Source organism: Gossypium hirsutum, chromosome A03 (genome assembly GCF_007990345.1).
Source record: "Gossypium hirsutum isolate 1008001.06 chromosome A03, Gossypium_hirsutum_v2.1, whole genome shotgun sequence".
Lineage (NCBI taxonomy): Eukaryota > Viridiplantae > Streptophyta > Magnoliopsida > Malvales > Malvaceae > Gossypium > Gossypium hirsutum.
In genome coordinates, this window is record NC_053426.1 from 104,151,594 (window position 1) to 104,169,081 (window position 17,488).

Here is a 17,488-nt window from a genome sequence, read left to right on the forward strand (position 1 = left end):
ATTTTTCATATATTTTAAAATAATTTTTACTTTTAAAAATTTAAGGAGCTTTTAATTTTTCATAATTTTTTATATTTTTATTGAAAATACATAAAAAAATTTAATTTTAAATTTATTAAAGAGAAGGGACCTAATTAGCATAAAATTGTAAATAATGAGGGCTGCAAAAGTTATTTTATTTTATTTATAATAGTCAAATCAATCATTTTAATGGAAAAATTGGCAGAGAAGTCAATATTTTTAAATTAAAAAATATAAAGATTAAAATTTAAATTTAAGAATAATATAGAGACTTTTGAGATATTTAAAACTTTAAAAAATTAAAGCAAATGATAATAGTTTAATAAACATTTTTTAAAAATTTCTTAACTATATTATTGTTTGTGTGAAATTACAAATTTTTTAAAAATATATAATAAATAACTTAATTAACACATTGCAATGTATAGGTGAAAGAAACTCACCATTGGCACGGAGAATTAGATTAGGTTTTCAAAATTGAGTAAAAAATTTGCATAGCATGATGCGACCAAAATCTCAAAGAAAATCGAGTAAAAAGCGAAGGCCGCGGATGTTGACACATTTCCTCAAACCAATTGGCCATGAATGTGTCAATGAAGGTTAATTGGGACCTTTACCTCACCATTAAATTGAAGTCCTTTAACTAGGTGAACTCCAGCTGTCTCTCTGCAAACTCACAACTCTGGATTTACCTAAAGGGTGCTGACACAAACAGGAAATAAATTTTTAGTTAATATCAATTTGGACAACCATGGAAGGAAAAGAGTTAAACAGCTACGGTTATTCCCATTTACGCAAAGGGTTCAAGTCGAACACAACAAAGCTTGAAGTTTGGAGGCATTGGGTTCCGTTTAGATTAAAAACATCAACCTTTTCGAACACACCTAAATTTATTTTAACTTATTACTTAGCCCAAGGAGGTTGAGTATGGTTTACGCAAAATAGCTCGTCCTTATTCTTTTCCCCCCTTTCCCCCCTCAAATACCCGCCTCTCTCACACGCATAACATACAACTTTTCTTTTTCTCTTTTCTTGTTCTTGTTCTTGTTCCCCTTGTTGATATTCTCTGTTAACTTTGAGGGACTAGTATAAGAAGGCAATGTGGGATGGTGGGGTTGTAGGCTCGATTTGGAGTTTGAAGTCTGCCTTCCTTCCGGTACCCCAACTCTTGTTGTTGGTTTTCAGGTGCTTTTGGGACTAATTGGTTGCCTGTTTTTGAGGATGATGGAGAAGCTTAATTTTGTAAACAACGGTGTGCTTAGATTGCCTCCTGGATTCCGTTTCCATCCTACTGATGAAGAGTTAGTCGTTCAGTACTTGAGAAGAAAGGTGCTTGCTTGGCCCTTACCTGCCTCTATCATACCCGAAGTTGATGTTTGCAAAGCAGATCCTTGGGACTTGCCAGGTTGGTTACCTTAATTACACTTTCACACCTCACTCTTTCAAAGTTGCTTCCTTCTACTATATACCATTATAAAAAGCAAGCAGCTTGTTCTAGGTTGTTCTATAGCTCTGGAATTGACTTGTTGTATCAATTATGGAAACAGCCTTCTGTAATAGCTCTGAATGTAACTAATGACTGTTACACAATTAGAAGCCTTTAGGACAAAATTAAAGACATAATTAGATGGCCTGATACATTGGGGTCTATGTTGTGTGTATTATCAATCAGGTGATTTGGAGCAAGAGAGGTACTTCTTTAGCACAAGAGAAGCCAAGTATCCCAATGGGAACAGGTCCAACAGAGCCACGTTTTCAGGATATTGGAAAGCCACAGGAATTGACAAACAAATTGTAAGTTGTAGGGGCAACCAAGTAGTGGGTATGAAGAAAACTCTTGTTTTCTATAGAGGAAAGCCCCCACAGGGGACTAGGACCGACTGGATCATGCATGAATATCGCCTTGTTACCGCTGACACCTGCAATGCCCCACATAAGAAGAACCAAACTCAGGTCAATTTTGGGTCTTTGCTCTTTACTGCCTGTACCTATAGTTGTGAGCATTTTTCATAAGTTAAACATCTCATCCCAACCACATTTCAGAACCTCTGGAGTCGGGGAAATGGCAGTACATTGTTGTTTTAATGATGCTATGTTTGTTGGTCAGTCAAATTAATGATTTGTATTAAAGCCTATGTATGCAGAACCATGTGGTGGCAGTGGAAAATTGGGTGCTGTGCCGCATATTTTTGACGAAAAGAAGTGGTGGTGCTACTAAAAACGAGGAAGACAGTCTGCAATCTAGCAACGAGAAGGGAGTTGGTAAAGCAAGGAGAAAGAGCCCTGTTTTCTATGAATTCCTGAGCAAGGAGAGGACGAACCTAAATCTTGCCCCAGCATCCTCCTCATCTTGCTCCAGTGGGATCACACAGGTTTCAAATAATGACACGGATGACCACGAAGAAAGCAGTAGTTGCAATAGTTTTCCTTATTTCAGAAGAAAACCTTAAAAGCCGCATTTCACAAGTACCTGATATCATAAACCTGAGAGGTTAAAAAGTGGGACATGGAGCACTACATGATTGCCAAGTGGATGCTAGACAGACTTAGGACGGCTTACATTACGTCTTGATTTTCATCCATCATTGACTCAACAAATAAAAAAATATATGCCGACCAAAGTTGCTTGTAACAATGGTTTTACAATCAGCTCAAGCTGTTGGGAGTTCTTCACGACAATTTTGTATACGTAAATATTTCATTTTCATGACAAAAGAGAAAAATAAAAAGAAAAGAAAAAGGTTAAGCCAAATATTGAACAAAACCATGTTGCTGTAAAAAGATAAAAAGAATAAAAGGAAAACAAATGCTAAATCCAAAGGACGTAAATTATTTTGGTGAGAAAAGAAATAAGGAGAGATGAATTTAGATATAGGGAGAGAGAGAGATTACAATAATTAGAGGTTAGCACAAGGAGACATATTTTACTCAAAAACACAATAATTGCAGCCTTTGAGGTTTCCCTACTGCTCCTTAAAACCCTCATCCTTTGACTCTCTACAAAAGAAAAAACAGGCATAACAAAAAGGTAAACAAAAGAATAGAAAATGAAAGTTTGGGTCACGAAACCCAACTATTCTTTCCATATTATTTATTTATACAAAAGTTGGGGCGTGAGAGCATTTGCTTGTGGGAATCTCTTTTTTTTCTTTTCCTTATAATATATTATATGAAAAGATAAATTAAATTATCGTATTTATGCTATTTTTTATTCAGTCCTTACAGTACTATAAATTTGTGGGAAAGGACTTTTCCCTTCTCCTTAGACAATAAGCCTAGTTTTCATTGTCATTGTTGTTGCAGATTAGAAGTGCTTTTTAAAATTATTTTTTTAAAATTATTATTTTTTAAAAAAAATTAAAAAATGATATAATGAAGTATACTGAAAAAGTGTGATTTGTTAATTTTAATTTTTTGACATAATTGTCAAAAATTACGGTTGAAAGTTAAAAAATGTCTCTTTCAAATAATAGTTGTACAAAATTAATTAAGTTATATCATATTTAAATAATTTAAAATAATGATGCATGATTGCCATGTGGTAGTGTTCTTATCCACTAAGACCTATAAGGGCATGGGTTTGAACCCCACCAAACCCAAATGTTAAACATTTTCTAGGAGACGAGGTGCTCTTTAAACTCTGTGAACTTCTTTAGATTCTCCTTGGAGTTAGAAGACAAACCTCGAAGCTAAAACCAAGCATAGATATATCTCGGGCATAATATTTTCATTGTTTAAGGGTTTGATCGGCTGCTCGGCAGACACACTTCAAAAACTTCTCCCAAAAGAGAGTCAATCCCCCTCAATAATATTTTACAAAATAAAAACTAAACAAATAACACATTTGGTGATTTCTTACCTCCTCTTATGAAATAACTATTCATATTTTAAAGTTTTTTTTATAGGGATAAATCTCAAAATTATACATAAACTTTAATTCAATGTGGAATTTGATACATGAACTTTAATTTTGTGTAATTATACACATGAAACTTTATGGTTCAAATGTGTTAGTAAAAAGGACGTTTCTAAAAGTAAAAACAACACAATGAAATTGGTGCTTAAGTTGTTGGGCACTTCTCCAGGCACTAAAGGAGAAAACACATAACACAAAAAGATGATTACGCAGTTTCGTTTCCTATGTCTACAGACCCTAACTCAGTGAGAAATATGCACCATTTTCAACAATTACAAAGTAAACCTACTCAATCACACACACCGTGATCATTTCTCTCGCCCTTACACTTTGAATATACAATACTCTCACCACTGTGAACACCCTTTGTGATCACAACAAGTAAAACCACAATCACAAGTTTTACTTTAAAAATAATACTTTTACAAAGGTATTCTCTCAAGAACAAATTATGTGCCTAACTCTCAGTACATTTTCCTGGGCAAGTCTCTCAAATATATAAACATTGATTTTGAGACATGCTTACAATAGAAGATCTAATACAATTCCAGTAAAACAATAATACCATAAATACAATATAATAATAGCATATGAAGTAAATATGGACTCTATAGAAACTCATCAAAAGTGTAACACCCCCTGCCCGACCCAATCGCAGGGGTCCAAGCTACAAGATTCTACAGTCGTTACCAGAATAAATACCGTCAAATTCATAGTAAAACAATCATTCATTCATGTATTTACATGTCAATTATATTCAATCTATGATGAACAAACAAAACCGAGTCTTAATCAAGCTTATGAAAGTTTTTCTTTTGACCCCAACACGAAATATAGTTAGATTAAGGATACATTAATTAGGTTTAATTAACTTTAGTTTAATTACTTAACTAATAATCAAATATAGTGGAAATGTCATCATATGCCACTATTTCATATTACAAATTGGTTTAATTACTATTTTGGACATTTGTCTAATTACAATTTAAACCTTAGACCTTTGGCCAATTAAAAACTTATAACGATAAACTTTTACAATTTAGTCATTGTACCTTAATTAATTATCAATTCGACAAAATTACTGGTCCAAAATTTAATATATTCCTATACAAGTGTCATAAATATTAATATTTATGAACTAGTTTTACAGAAATGAGGTTCCAAAAAGCACCATTTTCAACACCACTGAAAATCGTGCTGTTATGACCCTCCCCCCTTAAGGAATTTCGTCCTCAAAATTTACCTGAAAAAATATTTGGGTACTAAGATTTCATAGTTTCTTCTGGCTCCAACGTAGCCTCTTCTATACCGTACCGATGCTATAACACTGTCACTAGTGCCACCCGTTTGTTTCTTAACTCTTTTACTTCTCGAGCTAGAATCTTTACCGACTCTTCACTATACGTCAAATTTGGTTGTAATTTTATTTCATCGAGAGATATTACATGACAATGATCGAATTTATATCGTTGTAGCATTGACACATAAAAGATGTTATGAATCTTTTCAAGTTCCGAAGGTAGAGCTAATTAATACGCTACTCATAGGAACTTACTACACGTGAAAGTGGAGTTAAGAAGGGAAAAACGAAAATTGTAGATTATTCCTTGAAAGATACACTCATTTTGCATTTTGAAAAGGTAAGTTCATATAGAACTTACTACTCATCTTTGTGTTATATGTGTGTTTATGTTTTGTTTCATTATATTTGTGTTTGAAGAAGACTTTAAAGGTTGATTAAATTGACATATATGGCTAGATAATGAACTGGACTTGAATGGAATTGAAATGAATCAAGAATTGTTGATTTATATGAATTGGTACAAGGTATGAATGTGAATTATTACAGGGTACGACATATAAATGTGGATTATCATAGGGTATAAAATGTGAAAATGATTGATTACAAGGATGATAACGAAAATATGTATAATTGATGCCCATGTGAACTTAGTAAAAGGTTAGGGTACGATTGGCATGCCAATACGTCATATGCGCTCTTTTACAAGATATGTGATTGTACAGAGATTATTACAGGTTATATTGAGATCCAGCATTTGTTGTTGGTCATCGAGTATTATATGTCTCAATGGAGACCCTGGTGTGGTGGAGGGATGTATTTGCATATGAATATGCATTTGATGCCTACAGGCTTTGCACTTCGGTGCCCTAGTGTGGTGTAATTTATTACTTTTAATTAATTTTAAAAAAAATAATATTCCTTACAAGATAATACAAATTCCAGAAAAAAAAATCAATTAACTAAAACTATAATTATTTTATTTTATTTTATTTTATAATAAGAAGGATATAGTTTGAAGTACGTGAAACGACAAGCTTACTGAATATTTTTTTGAAAGAAAGTAAGAATTTAATAAAAGAAATAGCAAAACACAAACAAAACAAACAAGGAAAAGAATAGTAAATTTTGACAGTGGCACCTCACATCTGACTCGAACAATAAATCCAAATGTGAGATGTCATGTTGGTTGTTAGAATAGCTCAAACTACAATCAATACATTATTATTAAGCACAAATAGCCCTGACAGCTGACACTATCCAAATGCTCATTTATGCCATTTAGATCGCATTTTGATAATGTTCAACCTTTAAAATAGTTTGCTCCCCATCCAAACGGGGTTTTGGTATAACTCAACTACTAGGATAGTTTGTTGTCCATTCGAATGGCTAACATCAGCCATCTAGAGGCCCTACGGCTACGGGCCTAAACAATATTAATTAATGATACTACATTTCTAAAACTTTTATTACATACGAAAACAACCTTAAAGTGCACAAAATAATGACAACCATTATACCAAATCATGAATAAGTAATTTAATACTCAAAAGCATGCATATATCAATTCTAATATGTAACATTATAGGTCCAAAGGATGACATTCAAACTACATAACCATAATCAACCAACTAACCAAACTCATGAAGTTCACTAGACTTAGGTACATGCCATTTACATCAAAAGAGCAATACAGTCACTAGAGTATAATACAATGGGGTTTAATCAACCAACTAACCAAACTCATGAAGTTCACTAGACTTAGGTACATGCCATTTACATCTCAAAATTCAAAAGAGCAATACAATCACTAGAGTATAATACAATGGGGTTTTATGGTATGTTTACTTAGAGAAATCTACTATGCATGTTCTCAATTTAGTACCACTTATGCAACATAGTGATTTTAGGGGTGTTATAAATAATGTTGTTATGAAAAATATTTTATGAATTTTTTTTTGCTAAACTCCAATTGTGTAAATAGGAATTTTTTTTTCTAAAATTAGCTTTTAAATTGACTTTAATATTAGGTAAATATTATGAATTTGGAGATCACCACTAAATTCTAAAAAGTTCTGCGTTTGGGTTTTTATTTTTGTACACAAGTTATACATAGTTCGTGAGTTCATGGTTAAGTAGTATTATCGTCAAAACGTCTCTATAATCCATATTACACAAAGACAGTTTTCTCTTAGTTTTAACTGTAAGGACCAATTTTGGCCCGGACCTGCTAGAAACCCAAAGAAATGTATAAAATACATAAATAAATATATAAATAAACCACAGCCCGTTAAAATGTCCTTTTTACAGTCCCTCAGTCCAATTACATGGCCTAAAACCAACACCCTACAGCCCAATATCAATTACAAGTCCCTTAGGCCCAGTATTTGGGGAAAAGAAACCCTAGGGCTTCCTTCTCATCCTTGCGCCGCAGCCTTCACCAGGTAGCCAAGCCCCAGCCCCCACGTCAGCCGCCTCCGTACCCGCGCCAGCACAGCTCCGTACGGCCTCCTGGCGCCACGCCCACGCCCCAAATGCCAGCACGATCCCTGTACACGCACCTGTACCTGCAAACAAACAAGGCAGACGCGACAGCAAATAGAAAAAAAGAAAAACATATTGTATTTTCTTTAATTTTTAACATTCGGCTATAAAGCCTACCGATTCTGATTGTAAAGGAGTTCCCCTTTTGAAAATATATAGAGAACATACGCAATAGCAAAGCAAAAAAAGCAATAGACGAAAATAAGGTGATTTTCCCTTCTCTTTTTTTAATTCTCCGCTCTTCCTGTTTTTATTTACTCGAGTCCTCTGTTACTTTATCATCAAAAAGAAAAAAGAAAGTGACGAAGCTTACCTGCGTTCCGAAGCGTTCGAGTCCCCGCTTGTTTCGCCACCATCGAAACACAGTGGCGATTTGGGGCTGGTAGGCAAGACCCACGAATCCCCTCAGTTCAATAAAGCCTCGATTGACCGTTCTAAGGGGTTGAAAGGAGAGGCAGATGAACAATCGTGGGTAACCATCGGTCGGCCGAATATTGAAGAGAGGAGTTTTGATCTTTTTTTTGTTTTCCTCATATGAGCGGCTGATGGAAAAAGGGTTAGGGTTTGGAGCATTGAAAGTCTGATGAAATGGGGATTTTATATGCGCGTGGGAACGACGTCGTTTAAGGCTTTGTCCCCACGGCCTCAAAACGGCATCGTATAAGCCTATTTGATCCGACCCGATCCTTTGGCCCTGGGATCCGCGCGTTTTCGAGGTGAGGGGGTATTTTCAGCACAGGTCCTTCCTCGTTTATGCGATATTTCAATCAACCATTTTGTATTACTCTCGTTCTTTCTAAATTCGCCCCATAAATTCATACATAAGTGCAAGTTAATCCGCGTCTAAACGCGGTGTTTCGGGATCTGGCATATTGCCAGTTTTGGTCCCCGCACGATCGCGCGAGTTGCGCTTTAATCCTTCCCCTAATTTCAGCAGTATATTTTATTTATTAAATGTTCTTTTAGTTTGATTTCATTTTAATTAAGTCCTTTTGATCCGTATAGTTCATTTTCTTTTTTTAATCAACTTAATATATATATATTTTTTACAATATGTGTGTACATGTTTTTTAGTTATCGTGATAATTCCCCCTTATATATAAAATATTTATTGTAAAGTTTTCATCATACTATTTTAAATTTTGTATAACGCTTCATTTAAATATTCTTATATATTATTATGCATATGCAGTTCATGGTAAAATTAGTTTTATTATATATGTAATAATAATTCTATGTTACTCTACATATATGATTTCTTTTCAATCTATTTTCATATATACTTTAAAACCTTATGTATATAACATATATTTCATCATACCTTTTTGTTATTTGAAAACCTTCCATGGTGTATATATTACTAAAATCATTTCCCCTTTTATCATATATATACGGTCATCTTTAAATAGCCATTAAGAAAAAATATTTTTGTATATGAGTGTTTTTTTTAGTCTATAATTTGTAATAAAATTAGTTTAATCTTATGTGGATATTTAGTCCCATGCCAATTTATTTTACGAATTCTTTCAAATTTATTTGTATATATTATTTTATGAATATAAGTTCCTTTTTAGAACATATTTTATTACATATTGTTTTAATTTTAAGTCTCACATTTAAATACCCTTTTTATGTGTATATACATTTGTCAACTTTAAAATATGTTTGTGTTTTAAATTTTTTTTTTTACTTGCAACTTGATTCAAATTTTCATTCTTTAACGTCCATTTCAAAATATATATATATCCCTATTTTTTAAGCTTGTCAACCTATATATATACCTAGCTTATTAATCTTATATCATTTTGGTTTTTACATTTCATTTGCTTCACGCACATCTTGTTGTTTTCTTTATATCTTATGGCATGAATATATATAATCATTGCATGGTATTCGTCTTAATGATTTGTTAATTGCTCTTCGTATGTGATTGAGATTTGATTATGATCTTTAGGTTAATTATATTTAATTGCTTATTCTGCTAGTCGATTAATATTATTATTCATCAAGCATCGTACAATCGTATGTGCCTTTACCCTATATCATCGATTCACTTGATTTTTGAAATGTGGTTCTATAAAACCCGAATTTTTGATTAATTTCGCCTTATTTCAAATCGAATTAATACGTCTTAAGCTAGCTTTATAATTATTCATTCAAAAATTCTTCAAAACGAAGGCGAGATTCGATATTTGGCAATTCGCGGAATCGTGCCCTAACGTGTTGGGTTGCCATTTCGCGTTTGCTCGAAATAATCGAATATCACTTCAAAATTTCACTCATGCCTTTTAAAATTCTTCAAAACGAAGACGAGATTCGATATTTAGCAATCCGCGGAATCGTGCCCTAATGTGTTGGGTTACAATTTCGCGTTTGCTCAAAATAATCGAGTATCCCTTCAAAATTTCATTCATATCTTCTAAAAATTATTTAAAACGAAGGCAATATTTGGCGTTTGACAATTCGAGAATCATGTCCTATCGTGCTGGGTTGTGAATTCTCGTTTGCTCAAAACGATCGAACATTCCTTTATATTCTCACTCATGTTTATAAAAAAAATATACTAAAAAACGAAGACGATGCTCAATGTTTGGCGATTTGAGAATCGTGCCCTATCTTGCTGGGTTGCGCTTTTTCATTGGTTCGAAACAATTGAACATCCCTTCGGAATTTCACTCACGTTTTCTAAAATCTTTCAAAATGAAGGCGATGTTCGATGTTTGGCGATTTGAAAATCGAGCCATATCGTGTTGGGTTGCGTTTTTTCATTTGTCTAAAATAATCGAATATCTCTTTGGAATTTCATACATATTTTATAAGGTAAGGCAATGGTCAATGTTTGGAAATTCGAGGAGTCGTACCCAACTGTGCTGGGTTTCAATTTTTTGTTGGACTAAATAGTTGAGCATACTTTTGTAATTTCCAAATTATAAACTTTCGGACGTCGAAACAAGAAAATTTTCGGCAACCAACTCGGGTTATTCAAATGTTATTAACAAGAACCACATTTCAAAAATATTTTTAATTTTAGACATAAGGACAGTATTTAATCGATTTGGTATCAATTTCGGGCGTAATGAGGGTGCTAATCCTTCCTCATACGTAACCAACTCCCGAGCCCATTTTCTCATATTTTCGTAGACCAGAATCATTGTTTTAGTAAACCAAAATGTTTTATTAAAATAACCAAATTCTTAGGTGACCCAATCACACCAAAACAAAAGTATCGGTGGCGGCTCCATATTTCTGTTTTTCAAAAGTCAATTCCCCCGTTTTTTCATTAAAATTTTAAAATATTTTGAAAAAGGGTGGTTTCGACATTAACCTTAGTATGTATTTAGGACCTCTAATTAGTTTGTCACTTTTATATAAGTTAATTGTTGGTTATTTAATTTAATTGCGTTAATTAATTTTAATGTTTTTAATTTATATGCATGATTTATTATTAGTATGTTTAAATTTATATTTTAATGTGTATAATAAAATGATTTAATATTTAGGTTGCTCTAATGACCATCGTAATATTATAGATCCAAACCAAGATTTTCGAACCAAATTTGAGGTGTTACATACCGAATAATTGCTTCAGTTCATCAATATCATACCATATTAAAATCTTTCAAAATCCACAGAAATCAAAGGTACATTAAACCAGAACTAGACACCCCCCCCCCGGGACACCGAATCAGCTTTATACTCTTGGATGAAGCCCATAACCACTTTACACGTTCACAATATAATATAACAGAAGCCTTAGCTATCGGTCCTAATCCCTTTACATAAAAAGCTCGACGCTCCAACAAGCGAAGTCATCCAGATAATAGTTATGCAATGCACATTCTCAGTCAATTAGTACATGCGCCATCCACGACAACCACACCTTGATACCGCTTATAGGGTATTACGCTATCTTAAAGGAACTCCAAGACAAGGAATCTTGTTTCCTTCACATAGTTCATTATCTCTAAAAGCATATTGTCACGCAAATTGGGAAGGATATCCGATAACATGTAATCTAATACATGTTATATTATCTTTCTTGGGTCTTGCCAGTAACCAAAAAAATATGGGTTTCTTGTTCTTTTACTGAAGAAGCTGATTATAGTGCTATGGCCACTACCACTAAAGAGATCATACGGCTAAATAAGGTTTTTGCAGGATCTTGAGGTGACAAGTAGATCATAGTTAAATAAATGATTAGATATGAATTGGGAAAACAAGGTGTCAGTGTCTGGAGTAGTTTGTAGTCCCAATCCTTCAACTCTAGCACTGTTTAGCTTTCCCCTGTCCAATTTCAGGAAAAAAATTCCGCGTGTAAGAAATGCATGCATTTAGCATTAGCACCAGAGTGAAGCAGCAGCAGGTACCGCCACTTGGCCGAGTTTCCAACGCAAGAAGAAAGCGTCCAACAAACAAGAAATACTATACTAGAAAATAATGGAGTGAGTCCCCCCTTTACCCACCACAATTAGGAAGGTTCATCTTCACCCAACGTGGTTGGCCAAATGCATCCACAACATGAGAGTGAAATCCAGACACTTGTCAATAATATGTTGGAAACAACGCATCTACTCTCTCTCCCTTCTATTATCATATCCTCTCTTTCTCAGGCTGTAAGCTAAGAAAATGTGATTTGTTATAAATAGCGGAGTCTCAAGTACCCTCCTCCACCATCAAGAGAATTGAGAGAGCAATTGGTGTGGCTGTCGCGAGGAGATCATATATCTCACGTAAATAAGAGTATGGTTTTGGGTCGCATGCTTGCGTGGAACCATCAAAACTTTGCATTTGAAAAGGGGTGATGGTGCCACGCTGTGTGCGCCTAAAATGCATATTCTTCTACTATATTTGATGAAATGTTGGAAAATGTGCAAAGCTTAGCACTAAGGTTAAATCTTCACTTTGAAATGATGTGATGCCTCTCTGTTTTCTATGGACTTCCATTTCATGCCTTCTTGTTAATTTCCCATCCTTGTCCTCCGGATTTCATAATTTCCGTCCATTATTTTATTGCATCTATTTAGATTTCTTGTTCTTGTGTTAGCAGGTAGGGTAGTAGCTGACTGATAAGCTCCCAGTACAGGATTAACAACCCTGGGCTTTTTGATGTTTTGACAAGAAAAAAAAAAGATTACAAATTAGAGTAGAGATATCAGTTGGTTTGTTTGCAGGACAGTAAAGGTCTCTACTCTGTAGCTGAAGATCAAGTGACCACTTCCTTAAGAAAATGCTGGTTTGAAAACAATTAGCCATCCACCCCCACGATGGATTGCGCTTTCGCTGAGATTAACTTTGATATTAATGATGCATGGTAAGATTAATTAATGTAGTATTGAAATTTAATATTGTAATTATGATATTAAAATGTGTGGTTGAATTCAAAACTAATTATGAGGTTGGGGTTGAAATGGAAAAATGATCTATAAACTAAAAATTATTAATTATTTGATATTTAACACTGTAGTTTTATTAATAAAATAATAATGTGTATCATAATATTTTTCTTTATTTTTATTATTTTTTAAAATAATGTTTACATTAATTTAATTTAAGTGTATTGGTAATTGGATTATATGTATTTTTATAATATTTAACGTATAAAACTTTAAAATTCATATTAATATTTTAATGATTTATTTAATAATTATTTTAAATTATTTATTGTATTAAATGATAAAATTTTAATAAATTTTATTTAATTAAGAATTATTTCAAACAAATGAAAATAATTGTAAGTTTATTGATATCAGTCTTGTGAAATAGAAATAAATAAAATGTGAGTATTTGATATATTGATAGTGTATTTTTATTCTACAAACAGTTTTTAAAAATTTGTAATGTGCTTTATTTATTTTTTTAATATTTTATCATACTAAAACTCTTGACATACATGTAGAATCTAAAAGCTTCACTATCAATATATTAAATATTTCCCCAAAATGATATATTTATTAAAGAAGGGACCAATTAATATTTAGTGAGAATTGGAGACATCAATTGGCAAAGTGCATTGATCTCATGTTATCGAAACACAAGTTTGCATGGCAATAGAGGAGCTAAATGCACAAAACTGAATTTAAATGCGCATCTAAAAGGACACTAAGAAAAACCGGTGATCCCCTTTTCACCTTTGTTATAGACAACAATAAAAAACATAGTTGGGTTGGGACTAATTTGGTTTTTGGACCTACTCTCTTTGGTTAACTTAACACATATGGAAGAATAAAAACGTTTTTATCTTCCAAACTTTAACATGGAGTCTTATGAAAACAATTAAAATATCAACAGTATAATTCAATGCATATGTAGGATCTGTCTAGCCGGCGCAATTTAGATTTTGAGCGCCTCTTGGGAGAGATTTTGGAATGATAAACTAGTTGAAATTTTGGTTGTATTTATTTAGCTTAGTTGGTTGTTTTACCAAAAAAAGAAAAGAAAAGATTTGAGATTAGGTAAGGCTTAACTGATAAAATGGTATTTAAATTATCCTATTTTCTTATTATAATATATAAATTTTTGTTTTTATTAGAAGTGGTATCTAAATTAATTTTTTTAATTGGTACCTTTATCAGTTAAATTTTAATCAATTATGGTCAATAATGATGCGAGTCAATTACATAACGACACATAACATAAAAAGTCACGTAAGCATTATTCATTGACTGACATTAACTGATCAATCTTGGTCAACTTTTAATTTGGATTTTTTTAAAATTTATATTTTTTTAAATTATTTATTTTTATATAATTATATATCATTTTTAGTTTATATAGTATAAAAGAATAAAATTTTAGAAATTAAAAAAAATGAAGTTTTATAAAATATTTAAACTTTTGTTTTTAATATTTAAATATTTTTGAATTCATATATTTTAAAATTTTGATATAATTTTTTTAATTTCATGTAATTAATATATTATAAACATAAGTTTCATAAATATCTTTTTTGAATTCTATATATATTTAAAAAGATTGTTTTAATTTTTATAAAATCTTTCCTTTATATATTTGGAATTATTTGATATAAACAAACACTTAACAATGATTATCTAAAATAAATAAATATAATTTATGTACCAATTTATAATTTAAATCTAAACAGTAAACTATTTTGTCCGAGTCAGAAATTGATTTCAAATTTTATTACTGTTAGTGTACTATTATGTCGTTAATTAATATAATGTATTAATATAATAAAAAGAAAAGTACAGAAATATATATAAATATAAAGATATGTGTGCGTGGCTAAATTTACATATAGTATATGTTGGGGAAAAAGGTTTTATAATTAAAAGTAAACTTCCATTGGGAAGTTGAGGGGGGAGTTTAGAAAACAGAAAAAAAAGAAGAAGAAGAAGAAGAAGAGAGGATCATGGTCTCTCATTAGAACTTTCATCTTCCATCACCAATTTCATCTTTTTTGTATCAAGCCTGTTAAGGATCACTTAGCTAGACGGTTAGTCAGTTAATAAGCTGTTAATACAGCTAAGAGTAGTTAAGAGCAGTTGGTAAAATGCCTATAAAAATAGATTTCTAATATGAATGTAAACAAGTAAGGTTAATCCTTGATGGATGTGAACTCCTCGAGTTCCCTGACGGCACATTTCCTCCACTACCTCGGTTCATCCAAACTTCTGATGGATCTCTAGCTTCGAATCCATTGGCTTCGGTCTTTAAACAATATGACCGGCTTTTAACTTCTGTGGCTTCTTTCCACGATCAGTGCGCCACTCTTGTCCTCATTCACAGAAGCTCGATCAGCGTGTGACATCTAGACCACGGCAACAGATTTTTTTGTGGCCGACACGGGTGCCAAACAGTCGTGCCTCCGTCATGAGCTACATTCATTAAAGAAAGGTAATATGACTATTAAAACTTACGTTGCTTGGATTAAGACTCTCTGTGCCTTTCTTGAGACTTCAGGGTCGTAGATCTCGGATGAAGAGAAACTGGAGATAATATTTACCGGACTACTACCGGAGTTCGAGGGCGTCGTCTCCTCTGCCTCCATGTCAACCGATACCTTCGTCGAATGCAAAAGTCAACATCACTACCCGATCTAAGAGGTCTTTATTCATGCAAACCTTGTTGAGTTCGCCCCATTGTCCGTGGCAAAAGGTTCAATCCGTGGTGGTCGCTTGTCTCCTCGTGGCCGTGGACGAAGCTTTCGGCCCGGGATACAATGCCAAATTTGCAACCGTTTTGGGCACTTGGCTCAACGGTGTTACTACTGTTACCATTGAGAGTCCGAACTCTCGCCGCCGCAGTCTTCCGTTGTTCATCACGAAGGACCACCCGCTCCTCGTGGGTACCGATCTGCAGTGACTCCTTGGGCTGTCGGTGAACCAGATGCGTCGAATGAGAAAAAGGGAGGTAGTGAATGGGGTTATCCAGCAAAGACACCTATTGGCTATAATTCCTATGTCGGTCAAAATCAAGGGGTGAATCTTACTCAAAATCAAGTGCCTTTTGGTCAAAATCAAGTAAATGGTTTGGCAGGCCATTATAGCAATCAAGTGGCACGTAGGCCGACCTATGTCTATGGGTCCAGTGCTCATAATTTGGCAAATATGCCCAGGCCCAATGTAACACCCTTAATCTATATCCGTCACCAAATTAGGGTTAAAGGCGTTACCAGACAAATTGAAATATTTTATGAACAATTCATATACATCATTCTCAAATCATAATCAATCATCAACAATAAGTCCCTTACTTAGGTTAACGAGACCTTAAACATACTTTAGAAAGGAGTCGAGACTAAATCGAGCCTATACAAATTTTTCCAAAACTTAAACATTTTTCTAAGTTATACAGGTCACACGCCCATGTGAGCAGGCCGTGAGTCTCACACGGCATTAGACACGCTCGTGCGTCTAAAGCGTGGCAAAACAGGGCATACATACTGACTTCACCATACGGCCACAAGGTCGAGACACACGCCTTTGTGCTCACACGGCCACAAGGTCGAGACACACGTCTTTATGCTCAACCGTGTGGGGTGAAATTAGGTTTGGTTTAAACCACATTTCCCACCTATCTCAAACACGCCAAAACCACAACATTTTTGCATCATTTGCATACACTTAAAGGCAACTGAAACATGCCAATTCAATCACATATCAAATTATATAACCTCAACCAATTCAATATGCCAACATCATCACAATTTACCGAAGTTCCAAATGCACAAACTCATTACTTCAATATCCCATAATAAACCATCACATAAACATTATCAACATCACATTTCTTACTTGTCAAACATACCATTTAGGCCAACTTAAGAGACCATACATACCAATATTTACAAGCCAATTCTCATGGCAAATCACAACGCAAAACATACCAAAATGACACTAGCCTATACATGCCATATACCATATATACAACTCTCAAAATGGTACCAAAATAGATGTCCGATAGTGTGAATGATGTCACTGACAATCCCTAGATCCGAGCTAGCTTTATGACACTGTAAAACAGAGAACATATCACACAGTAAACTTTAAAGCTTAGTAAGTTTGTACCATAAATAATCAACAGTTTATAATATACGAAACATCAACTAACAAACACTTAGTAATTCACAATTCATCCATCAATTCTATTCTATCCCATTTAATATGTTCATATGTATTCATCAAGCTTCAAAAACATAGTATCATCTACCACATAGGTATCGAACATACCTGAACTTTGCCGTA

General features: G+C 33.4%; 1 protein-coding gene and 1 long non-coding RNA gene across 3 annotated transcripts; both read left to right on the forward strand.

Annotated features, from left to right (window-relative positions):
- Window positions 1-652: 652 nt before the first annotated feature.
- Window positions 653-2,694, forward strand: LOC107886701 (NAC domain-containing protein 83). 2 transcript variants are annotated; one of them, XM_016810752.2, is made up of 3 exons: window positions 653-1,426; window positions 1,694-1,974; window positions 2,166-2,694. In XM_016810752.2, the coding sequence occupies exons 1-3, from the start codon at window positions 1,243-1,245 to the stop codon at window positions 2,469-2,471; spliced, it is 771 nt and encodes a 256-aa protein (XP_016666241.1). In that variant the 5' UTR covers window positions 653-1,242; the 3' UTR covers window positions 2,472-2,694. The 2 variants fall into 2 exon arrangements, with proteins under 2 accessions (XP_016666241.1, XP_040956261.1); XM_041100327.1 differs by having other exon boundaries at window positions 892-1,426; window positions 2,153-2,694.
- Window positions 2,695-11,378: 8,684 nt separating this feature from the next.
- On the forward strand, window positions 11,379-13,225 carry LOC107886699 (uncharacterized). The gene is made up of 2 exons (XR_001680859.2): window positions 11,379-12,669; window positions 12,829-13,225. It is a non-coding gene; the product is annotated as an uncharacterized lncRNA (long non-coding RNA).
- The last annotated feature ends 4,263 nt before the right edge of the window (window positions 13,226-17,488 follow it).